The following is a 19,421-nucleotide window of genomic DNA, read 5'->3' on the forward strand; positions in this document are numbered from 1 at the left end:
CCCACCTTGCACACCCACTTCCTGATGTTCACACCCACCTCCTGATGTGCACACCCATCTCCCACCCTGCACACCCACCTCCCATGCTGCACACCCACCTCGCAGCGTGCACACCCCTCTCTCCCCATGGCCTGGCCGTCTCAGCTGCCCGCACTCCCCCATGCTGGCCCTGGGATGGAGGGACAGCATCCTTCGGCCAGTGCAGGCGCCCGCGGGCTCCCGCAGCAGCCGCCCCGTGCGCGCCTTGGCGAGCACCTCCTCCGTGCAGAGCATTGCCCCCCGAGCCCGGCCCGCTCCCATCGCCCGGCCCCGCAGCAAACGCAGCACAGGTCACCCCTCCACCCCATGCCAGAGCAAGGGCTCGTCCTGCGGCCGCCGCTCAAGGACACACTCATCGACCGGTGCATTATTTCTGGGAGACTTTACCACCCTCAAATCTCCGGGTTTTGGTATTTTTTTAAACCCCGCTGTAGAAAGTGAAGTATATTTTCACAAGTGTTCTCCGTTTATACAGCTTTAAGTGCCAGGTAGTGGGTAGCTTTGTGTTCCCAGAGGTCCAGGACAGGGCCACGCTCCCTCTGCTCCTCTTTTCCTTTTGGTTGTTGCACACTGCATTCCGTTGATTCATTTTATTTTTTATTTTTTTTTTCTTTTTTAAAAACATATCCAGTATTTAAACCATCGGAGGTTCTTTTGAAACTGTCCTGCCTGAAGATGCTGTACATAGATTTTGCTACATGTCATAACTTTCTGAAATAGTTAGAACTCCAATCCCTTTGGTATTTTTATGTGAATATTTTCAAAGAGCCAGAACTTCTGATGATATGATTTGATAATGGGATGATGTATATTCCCAGTTCAGTCTCTACCCAATGCCTATGTGCTATTCCTAAAATAAAGCTACTGCCTTCTGCCTCCTGACTGCACAGACCTCTGTCTTCTGTCCAGAATTGCTGCTGGTGATGGTGGGAGGAATTCTGCATCTGGCACTTCTGCACTTGTGAATATTGGCCCCTGACACCTGCAGGGCTGGGCTGGGGCGGGTGTGGAATCACTGCCTGAAGGACCTTCCTGCACCACAGCATCCAGGCTGGAGGGATCAAAATGAGCAGCAAATTCTTAAAATAGTACGGATTTTTAACTCCAGCCTTCAGAAGAAAACATTTAGTAAACTGTATGAGCCAGGGAATTGTTTCCCTCTGAAAAAGAATTCTTGGCTGAGGCTGAGTTTACGTCCCGGGGCGATTTATCTCCCGTGACACTTGGAGCAGACAGATAGGGAGCAGCTCCCTATCAGGTGCTGTGGTTTCGCCTGCAGGAGCCCTGGGAGCTCCCTGGGGCTGGAACACTCCGTGCAGAGCCACCCACAATGTCCCTTGCTGGGCACGTGCATCCCCTTCCCTGGACCCACCTGCACAGGATTCCAAGGGATGTGCTCCAGGGACGGTGGATTCCGTGACCTCCAACAGTCCTGTCCAATGCAACCCGTCCTAAAATTCCCTTTCAAGTGCTCAAACTCCTCCTGCTCCCTGGCCCATCCACCAGCCCCAGGGGCCAGCCCAGTGTGGCTGTCACAGTTCCACTGCCCTGGCTGAGCAAAAAAAACCCCAGGGAATGATGTCCCAGGTATTCCATGCACCACGTCCCACACAGCACTCACACCATTCCCTGCACACTCCCCTCCTCCCGGGCTCTGGTAACTCTTTTGCAGACATGAGGGAATTCCTGCCCGGAGCCGGCACCTTTGAGCCTCACACAGAATTCCTGCGTCAGCCCTGACCACGGGATCATCCTCCCAGGAAAGCCTGTCCTTGGGAAGGAAATAACAGCTCTGGCAGCAGCCAAGGGCAGTGCAGGGAACGCAGCCCTGGCTGCTCCTGCTCCAGGGGTGCCACTTCCATCCTCTGACACACACCAGGAAACTGCCCCTGAAAATCCCAGCTTACACTCCAAAGCTTGGATGATTTAGGGATTTCATTCTTTCCTGTAAGAAACAGAGGAAAAGAAGACCACAGAGAGGAAATGAACAGCTTGAGCACAGTCAGAGTGGATCACAGCAGGACACATTTGTATGAGGCATCCCCAAGGCAAAGTGGAACCACTGGGAACCCTCCCTCTAAGTATCTTGCTTGTTGCTTGAGGGGCCTCGATCTGGAATTATTCTCCAGGTGCCAGGAAAGATGCCAAAGGGACAAAGAAAGATCTCAGCTTCAGGGTGGAAGTCGAGGGGGAAAAAAGTGGCATAGACTGGGAGGCAGCACAAGACACCTGCTGCTGTATTTGCAGCCCTTGAGGATCCACCTTTAGGAAAATTTGGGGTTTCCAAATCCCAGTAGATCAAATTAATGCGTCCCCAATTGCAAGATTCCAAGAGCTACAGTTACGTTCATCAGAGCTGTGACTGGGAAACTGTGAGATAATATACAGACACTGTTTTTTTTCATGGAACCATCAAGTTTGCACTGGAAGGGACTTTGAAGATCATCCGCCCCTAACCCCTGCCATGGGCAGGGACAACTTCCACTATTCCAGGGTGCTCCAAGCCCCACCCAGTGTGGCCTTGGACATTTCCAGGGATGGGATAGCCACAGCTTCTCTGGGCACCCTGTGCCAAGGCCTCCCCACCCTCACAGGGAAGAATTTATTCCCAATATCTCAGCTAACCCTGCTCCTGGCAGGTTAAAACACACCCTTAGAGTGTCACCTACAGTAAAACCCCTGTTGGTCACTTCAAGGCTGGGACAAGGATGAGGCCTGTGAGGGCACAGTGCCCATTCTCCATCCTCCCTCCAGGCCCATGGGTAACCTGCCCAGCAAGGGGCTCCTCAGCAGTGCTGCTGGGGGTCTGTGCACCCCAATTCCAGGGATTTGGGAGCTGCCCCCTGCCACGGGCACTGTGCTCTGAGGTCCCTCTTCGGCATCATCCTCTGTGTGTTTTGGCCCCGATGGTTTGTCAGGGTTTTCAGGCAGATGATGCTGAAGACAAACCTCTGGCCCATTCCCAGGGAGAGACTCGGTTCTGGGATTAACCTCCAGCCCCAGCAGCGTGTTCCAAATCCCAGCCCACGGATGGATCCTGCGCTCTGGAAGGCTCAGGCACAAACACAGAGACAGGGGCCGGCTGTCAGCTCCTCCCTGTGCCACGGGCTGTCAGCTCCAGAGGACATCAGCCGGGATTTTTTATTGTTCTGTGTCCCTTGTGTGGCCGCACAGATTGCTTAAGAGAATGGCACTCCGTGGAGTTTGACCCGGGAGCCCTGATAGTGAAAATAATGCACTTCTCACCAGAGCCACGGGAGACCAAAAGAGTAACTTCGGTCAATTAGTTTAACTTTGACTATAAATATTCCTTCTCATTCCTTGTGACCCTGTTAACAGCTCCGCTGGCAAACCCCGATTCTCTGGCAATATTTAAGCTGCCTGTCAGTTGGCAGAGCCCTGCTGGTGCCCGGCGCGGGGAGCAGAATAAGACCCGGCTGAGCGCAGTAAGTTCCCTTTCAGCTTCTACCTCGAGTCGGGAGCTCCGTCGGGTTCGGGGCTCTGCCGGGCTGCTCCGGGCCCCGGCGAGCCGTGGCGGCTGGAGGAGGTGGATGGACCTGGGAAAGCTTTAAAAGAATCCCCAGAGGAGGAATTTAGAGCTCTGCGGTGCCCCGGGTCACTCGAGAGCCACGTGGGCCGCGTCCCCCGGCGCTGCTGATACAGGGCCGGCTCCAGCAGCTTCATTCCCATGCCACGGATGTTCCTTCCTCACAATCTCTGGCGAGGAAAGCGCCGCCGCCTGTGCCAGGCACCGGGGGACAGCGGGCCGTGAGCTGAATTCACAAAACGGGCAAAATTTCCACTGGGCCACGGCGGAGTCGGGATCGGGGATGAGCGGCGGCGGCCGGAGCAGCCGGAGCGGCACCTGCGGCAGGGCGGGGATGTCCCTTCCCTCCCTCCCTCCCTCCCTCCGCCGCGGGCACGGCAGGTGCTGCAGAGCCCTCTCCGTGTCCCTTCCGAGGGACACACCGAGCCCTGTCCCGCTGGCGGGGCCGAGCCCCGGGCGATCCCTGCGCGTCCCTCCCAGCCCAGGAGATCCCGTGGTCCTGTGATCCTGTGGCCCCGCTCCGCGGCTCCTGAGGTGGGCAGTGTCCCGGGATGGAAGGAGCCAGCGGTGCCAGGGGGAAGCTGGAGGGGCGGGAGGGGGTGAGCAGCTTCCCCGGGCTGACATACCAATCCCTGTTTTTCCTTTCCTCGTTAGAGGTTAAGCGTGCCAGTAAAAACTCAGCGGCGGCCAAGACACATTGGCCCTTAAAGAGGTAAGATAGCAGAGGTCTGCTCATCAGTGCCCTGCATCCCTGCCATGGCCACGGCTCACCAGGGATCCAGGGGGGTTATAAAGCATGGAAAAGGCTCATGGAAAAGGCTCTGCCCACGTGCTGAGTGTCCCCAGTCCCAGCCTGGCGCTGGGACCACTGTCCTCAACCAGATCGTGCCCCCCTACCAGCGTTGGCACTTGTGCTGGAGGCTGCGGAGTCAGGGCATAACTCTCAGCTGTGGGGAGCAGGTGCTGAGGTGGTTCCTGCCACTGGGAACTCCTTATTTATTGCCTGACCTTTGGTAAAGGGATGACCCCGGTGGTGCTGCAGGACACAGGGCAGGCCCTGCCCTCCTCAGCACTTCAGCACCTCCATCCTGCAGCTCCTCCACTCGGCTGCTCTCCTGGTTCACCCACCGGGGCAGGAACAGGGCTGGTGATACTCTGGGAATATATCTTTAGGCAAGTCCTCAGGCCACGGGTGAGCTGAGGGCAGGTTCAGGTGCAGCTCCTCACCTGGACAAAGGTGATGTGACAGCCGTGGGACAGGAGGCTGCCCCAGCCTGGCCTTGCTCAGAGGAAGAACTTGTCTGACCGCTTGTCACACGAGTGTCCCTGCTGGGTGTCCCAGCACCCCTGGCCACACCTTCGGCAGCCCTTTGGCAGGAGGCAGCCTATAAGTGTCCCCTTCCAAGGGCCAGAGAGGCCAAAGGAGCTGGCCAGACGTGCAGGACAGGGACCAGCAGGCACCTGGTGACACCAGGACTGGCCCAGCTGCGGGGACAGCTCCTCTCTGGGGGAACCCTCTCCTCGGCTCAGCAGGGTAAGAGGAACCATCCCAAACCTGCTCTGAGGGCTCCTTGGGGATTGAGTGTGGCCACTGCTGAGCCAGGGACTGCCCCAGGCTGCCCCTCACCTCCTGTCCTGCTCTCAAAGTGTGGCTGAGCTGAGGGAAGGAGAAAATGGGGAGGAACTGCATTAATTCAAACACCCAACCAACCTCCCTGCCTGGACCTCACCCTGCCCCTTCTGCCAAGGGATGCTCCAGGGAGCCCTTTCAGGCATCCTACAGTGATGCCACACCTCACCATCAGGGGTTTCTGCAGAAGAAAATGGGGTTTTATATCCCTTTGATTTATTAAAAAACTATGGATATTGATCTAATACCAATATCCAACTATGACGGACAAAGACTCTCGAACAGTTTAAAGTTAGAAAGTGTATGTTTATTACGATGCCGGGCAGCGTGCGGGATCAATCTCAAATACACACCTCAATCCACAGATGATCACAGGGGCTTTTATGTACAGGAGTATTGAATACTCAAAACACAAATGCATATTCATAACTCTGGTACATCCCATTCCCCGTTTTGTATGGTAATTAGCCCAAAAAGCCATTAAGCATGGGGAGTTTGTTCTTTGAAATGGGTCGGTGGTCTTTTTTATAGGGTGGGGTCCTAAAATGATGAAGTAAGATGGGTCTTCTCCCTTTGACTTTTTAACTTTTAGTGTTAGTGACAGCTAAATCCTGTTTTTTTCCAGGACTGTTTGATTTATGATTGTATTGTATTCATGGGCTCTATTGATTCTTCAGGATGCAAAAGCCTAGTTTGACAACTTCCATGATTTATCAGTTCTTTCTCTGATTTATCTGTTCTTTCTATGATTTATCAGTTCTTTCAGTCTGGCTTCTGTTAACAAAAAGGGAAGTCCTAGCTACATTATCTCAGCACTATCTATTTTGACTAAAGTCTTTAATTTTTCTAAATCAATGCTTCACCTTGGTGACACGTTTCCAGTCTCTGATCCTGATAAGGAGCAGGGGACAGTTCCCTGGCTCAGGAGGAGACCCAAGGGCTCTGCACAGGGCTTGAGCTCTTGCTGTAGAAAAGGAGGAAAAGGCCAGCACTGCTGGAGCTGTTCATGTGCCATCACATTCTGCTGGCTTGGGAGGGACACGTTTCTGGCAGCAGCTCCTCACTGGGCCAGTCCTGCAGTGCTGCCAGCCTGGGACCCTCAGGCTGTAACCCCCAGCTCTGCTCCCTCCCTCTGCCTGTTCCAGCTGCTTTCACCTTCTCTCTAATGCACCCATTTCTCACCAGAGAGAAAATCACACCAGAGATCCACCAACCCACCTGGCCTGCAGAGGACAAAGACAGGAGCCTTGCCCAGAGCTCTGGCACCAGCAGCACCTCAGGAAATCCTCAGAGCCTCAGGGGCTGTCCCTGCCCCCTCACCCCTCCTTTCACAGGTGCATGCAGCAGGACAGAGGAGTGCTCAGCAAGCCATGGACCCCACCAGTGTCCCCCCAGCCTCTGTGACCCCCTCGTGGGACGTGTTCCCCCAGCAGACCCTGGAGCCCCTGGACATCACTGTGCTCGTGCTCTATTTCCTCTTCGTCCTGGCTGTGGGCCTCTGGGTGAGCAGACACTTGTTACAGACTTCACCTGGGCCCTGATATGCTGGAAAATGGGGCTGCTTTGGCCTCAAGTTGTTTTGCTTTGGCTGGAATCGGGCTGCTTTTCACTGGACTCAAGTGAACAAGTGGAGGGGGGAGTTTACAGGTCCTTCTCCTCTCCTCAGCCTGGGAAGTGCCCTCACTGTCCCTGGGGAGGGCTGTCCAGGCCTGTGTTAGCCAAGGTTTTGAGAGCTCTTGTGAGGAAGAGGCTGTCTGAGTACAAAGTCTTGCTAACAATGATGTTTTGTTCCTCCAGGAAGGAATTGCTGTCCTATAAATCACCTGTGCTTGTCCACAGGGGTCCTGACAGCAGATAGCTTAAATTATTAACATGGTCTATATATAAACGAGGCAGAAGGACATCCTTTGGCATGGCTTTTGTGACAGCAGAAGCACAGCCTGTGCTGTGTCAGTGGCACAGAGGAAACTGCCGCTCCCTTTGGATGTGGTGCACAACTCTCAGGGTAGTGCATGGATCATCTCTGGGAGCCACGGAGTTCAGAGCCCAGCGTCCCTCTGAGTGCTTCTGATACCCAGAGATTCCTCAGGTCTTGTCCAAAATTGCTTTCCTCCCTTCCTGACCTGGGGCCGTCGAGTTTGCTCATGGCAGGGAACATTCCATCGGGTGCCGAGGGCATGGAAAACTCTCCGGGCACTCCCTGTTCCCCCGGCATTTCCCAGCAGCAATTGTCCCTCAGGAAACCCTTCTCCTCCAGCCGAGGGTGGCTCAGGGGCTGTGCTGGGGGGTCTCTGAGCCTTGTCCCCCTCTGTGCCCACAGTCCATGTGGAAGACACAGCGCAGCACCGTCAAAGGCTATTTCCTCGCCGGGGGACAGATGGTCTGGTGGCCTGTGAGTACCCTTGTCCTCCCCCTGCCCCCACGCTGACAAACGCCTCTGCTGGGGCACAGCCCACCTCTCCAAACGGGAATAAACCAGCAAAAGTCACTCCTGCGTTTGGCCAGTCTGGTATTGGCTTTTTCCCCCACCCCGGATTGGAGGCTGTGGGGTGAGGCCCAGCCCAATGAATCACAAAACCTGGCTGCTCTTAGGGATTTCCAGAATTCCCTGGGGGTCCCCACTACGGACACAGCTTTGTGCTGAGCCTGTGCTGGCTGGGGTGTCTCATCTGGGCTGGGCTGGTCCCTCAGTAGGTGCCGATGCCAGGACCTGACATTTCCACCAGTTCCCCCCAACCTCTGCTCACCCACAAGAGATTGGATGCTTTGGATCAGGATGGCCCTGAACACACAAATTGTCAGTGAATGGTGAAAGGAGCTGGGGAGAGGTGCCAAGGCCACTGAACCTGTAGGGAAAAGAAGAGGGTGGCAGAGGCTGACAAGGATTTCACGTCCTCTGCACTCAGGAGTGAGGGAACAGCTTCCCCTTGCTCCTGCCCCGCTGAGAATGATGCCCTGAGCCAGGGCCAGACCTGAGTTCTGCCTTCCCCCAGGTGGGTGCATCCTTGTTTGCCAGCAACGTGGGCAGCGGGCACTTCATCGGCCTGGCTGGCTCGGGAGCTGCCTCGGGAATCGCTGCCACAGCCTACGAGTGGAATGTGAGTGAGGCACCGAGCGCTGGAGCCCTTCCCGTGCCCTGCGGGGGCACCAGGGCTCAGCCCCGGCAGCTCCCGCGCTCCTGGTGCTGCGCTGGGAGTCCCCAGCTGTGGGACCCCGTGTGCCACCTGAGCACTGGTCTGATCTTCCCCTTTCCCTCCTTTCCCTCCTTTCCCCTTTTCCCCCCTTTTCTCCTTCCCCACCCCCCCTCCTCCCTTTCCCCCCTTTCCTCCCTTTCCCTCATTTCCCCCTTTCCCCCTTTCCCCTTTTCCCCCCTTTCCCCCTTTTTTTCCTCCTTTCCCCCCCTTTCCCCCCTTTCCCCCTTTTCCCCTTTCCCTCCTTTCCTCCTTTCCCCCCCTTTCCCCCTTTCCCCCCTTTTCCCCTTTTCCCCTTTCCCCCTTTTCCCCTTCCCTTCACAGGGGATGTTCTCTGTCTTGGTGCTGGCCTGGCTCTTCCTGCCCATCTACATCGCCTCGGGGGTAGGTGTGGGCTGTGTGTCCCGGGGTGGTGAGGGATGAACTCCCCTGGGGTGACAGAGGTGCTGACAGGCCGTCCCCCAGCCCCTGGCCAAGGGCAGAGTCCCTCTGTGTCCCCAGCAGGGGATGGAGAGCCCCCAGCCATGGTTCAGCCTGGAGAAAAGGAGGCTCAGGGGTGACCTTATCACTCTCTACAACTCCCTGAAAGGTGGCTGTGCTCAGGTGGGGTTGGTCTCTTTCTCCAGGCAGCACTGACAGAATGAGAGGTTCTGTTTCAAGCTGCATCAAGGGAAATACAGGTTGGATATTAGGAATAAGTTTTTCACAGAAAGGGTGATAAGGTACTGGAGTGGCCTGCCCAGGGAGGTGGTGGAGTCACCATCCCTGGATGTGTTTAAAGCAGACTGGATTGGGCACTCAGTGCCAGGGTTTAGTTGAGGTGTTGGGGCTGGGTTGGACTCCATGACCTTGAAGGTCTCTTCCAACCTGGTGATTCTGTGAAATCCCAGCCCAGGGCAGCCCCAGGGCCCTGCTGCTCCTGTCCCACAGCTCCATGGGCAGCACTGGGATGACCCAGGCCATGTCCCACCTTCCCTCAGCTCGTGTCTCTCCCTAGGTTACAACCATGCCCGAGTATTTGCGGAGACGTTTCGGAGGCAAAAGGATTCAGATATTCCTGGCTGTGCTTTACTTGTTCATCTACATCTTCACCAAAATATCTGTAAGTAAAAAAAAGAAAAGGGTAAGGGATTGGATTTAATTCACTTTGGAAATGTGTGCTGAGCAGTGAGGCTGAGAAATGCAACGAGTGGCTCTTCCTGGATGAGCAGAAGAGGGTTTGTGATCAGAATATCCAAGGAAGAGAGGCTGTATTTTTTTGAGAACTTACACAAAAAGGAGTAGCTTCTTTTTTGCTCAGTTAGCACCTGAATGCTTGTTACGGGTGGAGCGAGAGCTCGTGTCAGTGTCCTGAGCAATAGTCCATGGAAAGGTGGGGCTCTGAGGGTGGACATTAGATTTTGGACCCCTGGCAGCTCCGCCAATTTCTCCCCTTTGCACATTTATTGCCTGTGCAGACACCAGGTGCTGTTATGGCAGGATGGAGGGGCTGGGACAAGGTTAGAAGAAAAGCCTTCATTCCTTTATTGCACCTGTTGGAATAAATAACTAAATCAAGCCTTACACAACAGCTTGGTGGCTGTTTATTAACTGCCAGCCAGGCCACAGATCCATGAACACAGACAGATCCCTGCCAGGGATTTTCCTGGACACAGAGAGCCAGAGTGGGACACCGTGTCTGACCCTGCCTCTGAACCTCCCCAAACTTTTGAGTTTGGAGTGCCAGGACTCCAGGGAATTGCTTCCCACTGCCAGAGGGCAGGGATGGATGGGACGTTGGGCAGGAATTCCTCCCTGTGAGGGGCTGAGGCACAAGGGGCCAGGGAAGCTGTGGCTGCCCCTGGATCCCTGGCAGTGTCCAAGGCCAGGCTGGACATTGGAGCAGCGTGGGACAGTGGAAGGTGTCCCTGCCCACATCCAGGAATGGGATGGGCTTTAAGGCCCCTTCTACCCCAAAGCACTCCAGGATTTGTCTGACATGGATGTGAGTCCCGGGGTTCAGGTGGCACTGGTGGGAAGGGATCAGCTCCTCTCCATTCAAGATTCCATTTGATGGAATCTCTGGTCTGGTCGTGCAGCTCCAGGTTCAGGATGTTTTACACCTGCCTGTCCTCCCTTTGCCTGTCCTGAAGCTTTCCTAACCAGCAGCATTTTCACGTAGCTGCAGAGCTGGTTGGGCAGGGCTGGGCTCAGCCCCGGGGGCATTTTTCCTGCTGGTCACCCTGTCCCCATGGCAGCAGGGACAATCCCCAGGGGAAGCTGGGGGTGGGGAGGGGAGGTTTGCAGGGCAGATTCCCCAGCCCCTGCCCAGCCCAGATCCCTCACCCTGGGGCTTGGGGAAAGAGAAACGCCCACCCCAGTGCTATTGTCCCAGAGCTGTGCAGCTCCCCCCTGTGACAGCCCTGTCATCCCCTCGCTGTCACCACTGTCATCAGCAGTAATGTTAAACTGGCTGGAGAATGGTCCTGCTGGGACTGCAGGGGCAGATCCTGGGGGAGACTGGGCAGTCACGTCCAAACCAGGCTGTTCCCAGTGAAGGGGGTGGTTTGGTGGGCTAAGTGTGCACACTGGGAGGGGCTGGGTGGTGACAGTCACACACTGTGCTGTCCCTGCAGTGTGTGACTGTCCCTGTACTGTCTCTGCAGGTGGACATGTATGCTGGGGCCCTGTTCATCCAGCAGGCCCTGCACTGGGATCTGTACATCGCCGTGGCCGGGCTGCTGGCCATCACTGCCGTGTACACCGTGTCTGGTGCGTGCTGGGGACACACCTGCACTGACCCTGCCCCTACCAGTGACCCTGACCTGCCCTTGCCACTGCTACTGCCACTGCCCCTGCTGCTGACCTGCACTGCCCTGCACTGCCACTGACCCTGCCCCTGACCTGCCCCTTCCACTGACCTGCCCCTGACCTGCACTGCCCGTGCCACTGTCCTTGTCACTGACCTTGACCCTGCCCCTACCACTGCCTCTGACCTGTCCAGACCCTGCCCTGCCCTGCCTGCTCAGCTGAGACATTCAAGTGTCCCAGGCCAGGCTGGACAGGGCTTAGAGCAGCCTGGGACAGTGGAAGGTGTCCCTGCCCATGGCAAGGGTGGCACTGGATGGGCTCTAAGGTCCCCTCTGAGCCAAGCCATTCCAGGACTCTCCTGCCATGCACTGTGTCCTGCCTCCTCATCAGCCTGGTTTTGCCATGGGTGTGGATATTGGGGAGGGAAAGCAATTGAAAACTCACCTTTTTAGAAAAAATTGCTAGGTGAGAGTTAAGTGAGCCCTCCTCAAAGGCCATCCCAGGTGGGTGCAGGTCACCTCTGCCTTAAGGAGAAGCTCTGCCAAGGCATTCTCAGGGTGCATTTTCCCTGTTTTCCCGGGACTCTCCGGAGGTGTGAGGGATTTACACCACAATGAGCCGTGTAATGCGGAAAGACTCCAGGCTTGGATGCCCTTTCAGGGCTTAGGAGTGGCCAAATGTAAAACAGCCACACAGAAATCCCAAACAAATAAAGGTTATTCCTTTCCCACTGCTCACCCCCAGTCATGTAAAATCACAACCCCTTTTTTTTTTTTCCCTCCTCCTTTTTCAGCTTGGGCTGTGTTTTAGAGCTTTTCCATGTATTTCCTGTAGAACTATTTCTGCTTTTGGCTTATAATGACAAGATGGTGACTCATGATGACTCAGATCCTGAGAAATGCCAAAGTTCCCCCCAGAATGGACAGAACCCCCCAGCCAGGCTCAGGGCTGCTGGGCAAGAACCTGAGCAAAGTGTGACAGACAGAACAAACCCAGTTCATCCCAGTTTGTGCCTCTCTGCCCTCCCAGGTGGCCTGGCAGCTGTGATCTACACCGATGCCCTGCAGACCCTCATCATGCTCGTCGGGGCCGTGTCCCTCATGGCCTTCAGTGAGTGTTTTCCTGGGGAGTTGTCACTGAAACTATGACAGAAGCCTCATCAAGTTAAATATTAGGGAGAAATTCTTCCCTGTGAGGGTGGGGAGGCCCTGGCACAGGGTGCCCAGAGAAGCTGGGGCTGCCCCTGGATCCCTGGCAGTGCCCAAGGCCAGGCTGGACACTGGGGCTGGGAGCAGCCTGGGATGGTGGAAGGTGTCCCTGCCCATGGCAGGGGTGGGGATTGGTTGGGCTTTCAGATCCCTTCCAACCCAACCCATCCCAGGATTTGGGATTCCATAGGAGAGGCAGCCCCTGCTCCAGGCAGCAGGGAGTGTCTGCTCTTCCCCAGCCCAGAGTGAGAATCAAGAGCTGCTGATTTTGAAGGGATACTTGTGGAGCATCACCCACAGCGACCCAGAGACTGGAATCAGAGTCCTGACCTGGGGGGATGCAGTAACAGCTTCTCATGACCCATTTCAGGTTTTATTGAAGTTGGTGGCCTTGAAGGTTTACAGGCAAAATACTTTGATGCCATTCCCAGCATCCGCAAGGAGAACACCAGCTGTGGCCTGCCCAGGAAAGATGCTTTCCACATTTTCCGAGACCCTGTGAACTCTGACCTGCCCTGGCCAGGAGTCCTGGTGGGAATGACCATCCCCTCCCTGTGGTACTGGTGCACGGACCAGGTGGGTCACTGCTTGTTCCTGTGCTTGGTTGAATCCCATTACAAACCTGGGGGTTGTGACCATGCCTGGACTGATTTTGTGAGGGGTATCATTGGTAAAATCTTATTTTACCGTCAGTAAAATCAGATGGTTAAGTCCTAAAGAAGGAAAACTTAATATGCGCAACTAAATATTGTAATCATCTCCATGGGAAAAGGGGTAAGAATGTGTCTCTGTGTTAATCCCAGTCTATGAAGAAATCTTTTGTTTGTTTGTTTGCTTTTTAACTTAATCCTTTCATTCCTCATGAACTAACTGTGATTTTCTTCTTTCACCTTTCCCGGGGTCTGGCTCCCGTCCCTCCCAGTGACACCATCAGAGACAGGGACATGAAGCCTTAAAACACCTCCTGCTGTTCCAGTTGTGCTTTCTTGCTCTCTTATTTAACTGTGCCCGTTTCAGGCTCTGTCCTGCTCCTTGGCCAGGCTTCTCCACAGGGTCAGGGAAGTCCCCAGTGCAGGAAGAATGGAAAATGCTGGGCATGGGTAGGTGAGGGTCAGGCCCTGCAGCACAGAGTCCTCCCAGGCTCGGCTGGGATGGCACAAGCAGTGCCTGTGTTTCTGAAAGGAGCCAGGACCCAAAGCAACAACTGCAGAGGCACAGCCAAGCTCTGTGATCACCCTCTGAGACTCGCAGAGTTCAGTGCAGATCAAAGTCGGGACGCTCCATCCCAGCCAGCCCCTGCTGCTGGCAGCCAACCAAACCCATTCCTTCATTCCTAGGTCATTGTTCAGAGGTCCCTCGCTGCCAAAAACCTCTCCCACGCCAAAGGAGGCTCCTTGATGACCTCCTACTTGAAGATTTTGCCCCTCTTTATGATGGTAATGCCAGGCATGATCAGCCGGGTTCTCTTCCCAGGTAAGTGCTGAGGGAGGGATCTCTTCCCTCCCTCTGCCTGTGCCGACTCCACAGAGCTGGAGAAGCCTTTCCTCAAAAAGTTGAGAGGTTCCAATGCATCAAATGCCCAACACACGAAGGAATTTTCTTCCAGTTCAGAGCTGGAGGATGCAGATCCTCCCAGAGCAGCCCCAGCCATCCCTGTGCTGAGATAGCCCAGAGTCATTTGCTGGAAGCCCCCCAAGCTCTCCAGTATTTCCCTTAGAGAGCAGTTTATAACATTCAGCAGAGGAACTTGTCCAGAGACACTGGTGTGTTGTGGCTGGGAATGCTGCCTCTCACTCCACACTGCTTGTTTCAGATCTGGTGGCTTGTGCAGACCCGGACATTTGCCAAAAAATCTGTGGCAATCCCTCTGGCTGCTCTGATATTGCTTATCCCAAGCTGGTGTTGGAGCTCCTGCCTGTAGGTAAGAGCCTGCTGATGGTGGGGTTGGCATGTGGCAGCCACAGGAGTCCGGGAGGGAAGTTCAGAGAGGAAAATAGCCTGGAACTGTCATTTAGTGGGGTTTGTGTGGGGCAAACCCATCACTGTCATTTTAAAATGTAGCTAAAACCAGTTTTAAAAGTCTGTTCTAGCCCACAGAAGACCTCGAGGCCACCCTGCAGAGGAGCCAGTGAGGGTTCCTCAGGGTGGCACTGCTTCTCCTTGTTTCCAGGGCTCAGGGGCCTGATGATGTCAGTGATGATAGCAGCCCTCATGTCCTCCCTGACTTCCATCTTCAACAGTTCCAGCACCATCTTCACCATGGACCTCTGGAAACACTTCCGTCCTCGCTGCTCCGAGTGGGAGCTGATGATCGTGGGCAGGTGGGGACAACTGGGATGAGCTGGATCAGAGTATGGGTGCCTGACACACATCTGGGCACAGCTGCTGAGGCAACACCACCCTGCACAGGCCAGGACTGCACAGAGGCTTTGGGGTTGTGGGACACCTCGGTCAGAGCCTCACCCTGAGCAAGAGGAAAAGCAGGGCCTGAGCTCACAGCAACGCCCCTTTGTCTCACCCAGGGTCTTTGTGCTGCTGCTCACCGTGGTGTCCATCCTGTGGATCCCCCTGGTGCAGGCTGGCCAGGGAGGGCAGCTCTTCATCTACATCCAGTCCATCAGCTCCTACCTGCAGCCGCCCGTGGCCATGGTCTTCATCCTGGGCTGCTTCTGGAAGAGAGCAAACGAGAAGGTACCAACCCTGCTGGCCCCAGAGCAGCCCTGCAGCCTGGCTGGACACTGCTCCCACACGGAATTAATTCCCTCCCTCTCCAGGGAGCCTTCTGGGGGCTAGTGGTGGGGCTGCTGCTGGGCGTGGTGCGGCTGGTGCTGGATTTCATCTACCCCGAGCCCCGGTGCGGAGAGCCCGACGGCCGGCCCGCCGTGGTCAAGTACATGCACTACCTCTACTTCTCCATGGTGCTGGCGGCCATCTCCACCCTCACTGTGCTCGTGGTCAGCCTGGCCACCGAGCCCCCGGGCCCCGAAATGGTGCGTGTGTCACCCACCCCTCTGCTCCCTTAGCCCTCACCGGGATGTCCCATCGCCACATCCCCGGGGAGGAACTGGCTGCACCTCTGTTCATTCTTCATTTACGGTCACACCTGCAGCAGTGACCCCTCCTCTGATCCAGCACCTTTGCTGCTGTTTCTGATTTGGGGCCCAGAAATCCCACCCTGGAGGATGGTGAACAGTAGATTCTACCAAGAGCTGTTGTTAAGTTCAAGTGTGTTTGTTTCATCCATCACAAATTAGCCTTTTTCCCTCTATTTTCCAAGAAATTGCAGCTTCTGGGTCATCTTTACCAACTCTCTTACTAACTTAGCGAGGAAACATTTTTACCCTCAGAAAAGGGAAACCCAGTGCAGGGAGCACCTCTCCTCTGGAGCAGTTTTGTGCCAGTTTGACTGTTTTCAGTAGATATGCTGGTGCTGAGGCTGCAGGAAGGCTCTGAGAGCAGAAAGGAGGGGCAGGGGGGGGTTCAGAGCTCACACAGCAGCACATCCTCTTGCTTCAAGACAGGACTAACCCTGAACTCAGAAATCCCCAGAAGGGAGATGTGTGATCAGTCCAGAGCTCACGTGTAACAGCTTTTCCTCATCTCCAACCTGAATCTTTCCAGCTTTATGTGGCGCTCATCCCTCTCTATCCACACTGCCATTGAGAACGTGCTCTATAATGAGTTTTTTAGATATTTGGATAAAAATCTCCCTATTCCCCACCTGTTGCTTCTTCTCTCAGCACCTCCACTTCAAGCCAGCCCTCCCTGGCCACAATTCCTGTTCTTTTTGCTCCTTCCTGCCCCGCTGTCAGTGTGTGCCCAGGGACGGGGTTACACCCTCACAGCCTCAGCCTTTTGAGGTGGAGGACGAGCCTTGGGCTGCTCCCCCGGGGCAGGAGGGCGGATTTTGGCGGTGTCCTCAGCAGCACTCCTCCTCATACCCTCAGATCAGCCGGCTCACCTGGTTCACTCGCGGGGACCCTCCGCCCCGGCAGGAGCCGCCCAAGGACCCGCCCGCGCTGCAGATCGAGCTCGGCCCCGCTCCCGCTGCCGACAATAGCTCAGATGATAACAAATGTAAGTGCTCGTGCTCGGAAACTCCCCCATCCCACAGCCCCCGGCCGTCCTAGCGGCCTGGAAGATGAGGAATGTTAAAGATTCTTCCTCTGGAATTCTGTAGCTTCAGGGTGTGCTGAAAGAATGTTAGAATGAAAGAGCAGAGGATATGCTGAGCTGGGAGGGACCCACAAGGATCGTGGAGTCCAGCTCCTGTCACTGCACAGGCTCCCCAGATCCCACTCTGGGCATCTCTGGAGCCCTGTCCAAACACTCCTGGAGCTCTGGAGCTGTGGCCATTCCCTGGTGAACCTGGACAGTGCCCAGCACCCTCTGGGGGAAGAATCTTTGCCTGATATTCAACCTAACCCCCCCTGGCACAGCTCCAGCCATCGCTGGTTCCTGTTCCTGTCAGAGAGCAGAGATCGGAGCTGCCCCCGCAGTGAGGTCTGACCTCCATCTCCTCTTGCCCAGGGGGAAAAGGCTTTACCTGACATTTGACCTAAGCAGGAGTCCAGTTTCTTTTCCAACTCTCCATGGCATTACTTGGAAACAGAGGATCTGGATGGGATACAGAGCCATGGCCACTATCCTGTGGCACCTGCTGCCAGAAGTGGCTGGAAAAGGGGAGGGTGGAGGAAAACACAACAATGTTGATGAAATTCCCTTTCTGTTTTTCAGCGTTCTCTGATTGGCTCTAGCAGCAGGGAGAACCCAGAGCCCTGGGCCGAGTTCTGGGCAGATCAGTGAAGGAGGACTTGCATTTTTTAAAGCTTGTACTTGTCAGTGTTAGGTACAGCTGTGTGCAGAGCTCCCTGTGCATTCCGCAGCGATGATTCGCATCCCTTGTTTTTGCCAGGCTCAGGGCCCTGTTTATGTAACGCTGCAGCTTTTGCTGCGTGTTCCTTTGATCTGTAACAAGCTGCTGTGAGTTAATGAGTGATGGTGCAGCTCTCCTGCCGCTGGGAAGTCTCACACTTGTTGGACATGAGCGTTGCCTTCCCAGCGTTCAATGATGTGTGTCCCAAGGCACTGGGAAAGTCCAGCTCAGAGGTGTGGCCAGGGATGGAGCAGAGCAGCCCCTGCCCGGGGAGACTGAGGGGCACCAAGCAATCACAGCTCAGTTTTTAGGTTTGGTTTATCATCACCGTGGCTTAAAATGCTGGGGAGAGCAGAAGCTGAGCTCAGAGCTGCAGGGAGGATGGAGCTGGTCCTACAGCCCCGGAGTGCCGCCCAAAGGGGTGGCAGTGGAGTGTTCATGTGGAGAGCACAGTCTGTTTCTGCAGCAAACCCTCTGCAGGGCAGTGCAGACACGGCTGGCAGGGGTCGTGCTGGCCAGGCTCACCCCTGCCTCTCTCCCTCCCCACTCTCGCTGCAGGTGCGGCCGAGGCCAAGGGGAGCTCGAAGCTGCTGAGCACCTTCCTGTGGCTCTGCGGGATGGAGCGCAGGCAGGAGGGCGCCGAGGCCGTGCCCAAACCTGAGCCCCCGCCCGTGGCTTCCCTGGAGGAGAATCCCGTGGTGAAACATGTCCTGAACGTCAACCTGCTCCTCTGTGTGTGTGCCGGGGTCTTCCTCTGGGCGTACTTCGCATAGCCAGGGGCAATGCCAGCCCACACAACATCAACTAATCGTAATTGGTGTAAATATTAATGATTAGCAGAGGGTTAATGTAATTCTTAATGCTTTCTAAATTTTATTTCTTTATTTAAGACATTTTAAAGACGTAATATTTTCCTTATTTCTAATGGGGGCCTGGCTGTGCCTGGGGCCGAGCACTTGGCACTGGCACCGTCAGACCCCACCTAGCACCAACCAGCTGAGGAAGGTTGGTTTGGTTATTTTAAATATTTAATTTTGCTCTTTGGCCTTAGAGCACTGCCTGGAATTCAGGAAGCCTGGATTCTCTTCCTATTTATGCCTCTATAACCAGCTACAACCACTTGAGCCCCCTTTGGTTCGGCTCCTCCAGCCTTGAGGGACAGGAGTGACACCTTGAGTGCCCGGAGCAGAGCCAAGGGCTGTTGTCTGGGCTCTGTTGTGCCTCTGGCTCAGCTGTGCCTGTTCAGCTCCTCCCCTGGGTGCAGTGATTGCTGCTGGCTCTGTCTGGGAGCTCTGGCTGAGTTACCACCTCTGACACTCCAATGGCCACATCAACACCAGCACTCAGCATGGAAACCACTCCAGAACTGCTGCTCGGGGCACCTGAAGGACCTCAACCAGCCAAACCCACCAGGTGTGCCAGGGCAGAGGTGCCCAGGGGCAGCCCCTCATCACCTGGGCACCCACAGCCCTTCTGGGAGTGCCTCAGTGGAGAACCCTGGGCTGGGGACCATCGCTGGCCCTGGGGTTGTGCAGCTGCAGAGAAACTTTAATTAAAGAGTGAGAGCTGGTCCCTGCCTGCCTGGAGTCTGTGGGGTCGGGGGGGCTGCCAAGACCTCTGGGCCCCATGCCTGTGATGGAGGAGGCTCCTCCCTCACCTGCCCTTGCTCCCTGCAGAGCCTGCTCCCCCTCCTCAGGCTGCTGGGGGGTCCCAGAATTCACTAAATACTGCAGGGCCCCAGCAAACCCCACCCCCAGAACAGACAGCTGTGTGTGCAGGCAGTGACAACAGGCACGAGCACCTGGACACCTGCAGCAGCCCACAAAATCAGAAAATACTCTTGTTAAACCATATAAAGGGAATTGGCACTTGGGGATCCTTCCTGAGCACTGCTGGAAATGCTGGGGGAGAGAGGCACTGCACAGTTTGGGGGATAAACAGCAAAATCAGTCACAGGACTGGAGTCTGAGGCTCACCAAACTGAATTTAGAGTTACAGAGATTCGTTACAGGGCTGGTGTAGTGACAGAGGAAGGTCCTAAAGTGCTCCCACTGAAGTCCTTAAGGGAAAGCTGAGCATCCAAGCTACATAGTCCAGGGAACTACTGTGACCTTCAGGACCCAGTGGAAGCAACAAAACT

The 19,421-nt window shown here is 55.4% G+C and overlaps 1 protein-coding gene across 5 annotated transcripts; it reads left to right on the forward strand.

Moving 5' to 3' along the window:
- Positions 1-3,260: 3,260 nt before the first annotated feature.
- On the forward strand, positions 3,261-19,390 carry SLC5A11 (solute carrier family 5 member 11). Of its 5 annotated transcripts, XR_014591173.1 has the most exons (18): positions 3,261-3,485; positions 4,241-4,298; positions 6,402-6,718; positions 7,537-7,608; positions 8,210-8,314; positions 8,732-8,791; positions 9,405-9,509; positions 11,053-11,158; positions 12,227-12,307; positions 12,776-12,981; positions 13,743-13,878; positions 14,219-14,326; positions 14,576-14,726; positions 14,928-15,096; positions 15,180-15,395; positions 16,353-16,482; positions 17,840-18,694; positions 19,293-19,390. XR_014591173.1 is itself a non-coding variant. In XM_083872221.1 (17 exons), the coding sequence occupies exons 3-17, from the start codon at positions 6,587-6,589 to the stop codon at positions 18,052-18,054; spliced, it is 1,992 nt and encodes a 663-aa protein (XP_083728347.1). In that variant the 5' UTR covers positions 3,261-3,485; positions 4,241-4,298; positions 6,402-6,586; the 3' UTR covers positions 18,055-18,851. The 5 variants fall into 5 exon arrangements, 4 of the variants coding, with proteins under 4 accessions (XP_083728347.1, XP_083728348.1, XP_083728349.1 ...); XM_083872221.1 differs by lacking the exon at positions 19,293-19,390 and having other exon boundaries at positions 17,840-18,851; XM_083872222.1 differs by lacking the exon at positions 19,293-19,390 and having other exon boundaries at positions 6,551-6,718; positions 17,840-18,851.
- The last annotated feature ends 31 nt before the right edge of the window (positions 19,391-19,421 follow it).

Source organism: Zosterops lateralis (genome assembly GCF_965231275.1).
Source record: "Zosterops lateralis genome assembly, chromosome: 15".
NCBI lineage: Eukaryota > Metazoa > Chordata > Aves > Passeriformes > Zosteropidae > Zosterops > Zosterops lateralis.

Coding starts and splice junctions, on each gene's coding strand:
- SLC5A11 (XM_083872221.1), top strand. CDS start 6,587: ATGGACCCCACCAGTGTCCCCCCAGCCTCTGTGACCCCCTCGTGGGAC. Junction 7,609..8,209: donor GACAGATGGTCTGGTGGCCT/GTGAGTACCCTT, acceptor GCCTTCCCCCAG/GTGGGTGCATCCTTGTTTGC. Junction 12,308..12,775: donor CGTGTCCCTCATGGCCTTCA/GTGAGTGTTTTC, acceptor GACCCATTTCAG/GTTTTATTGAAGTTGGTGGC.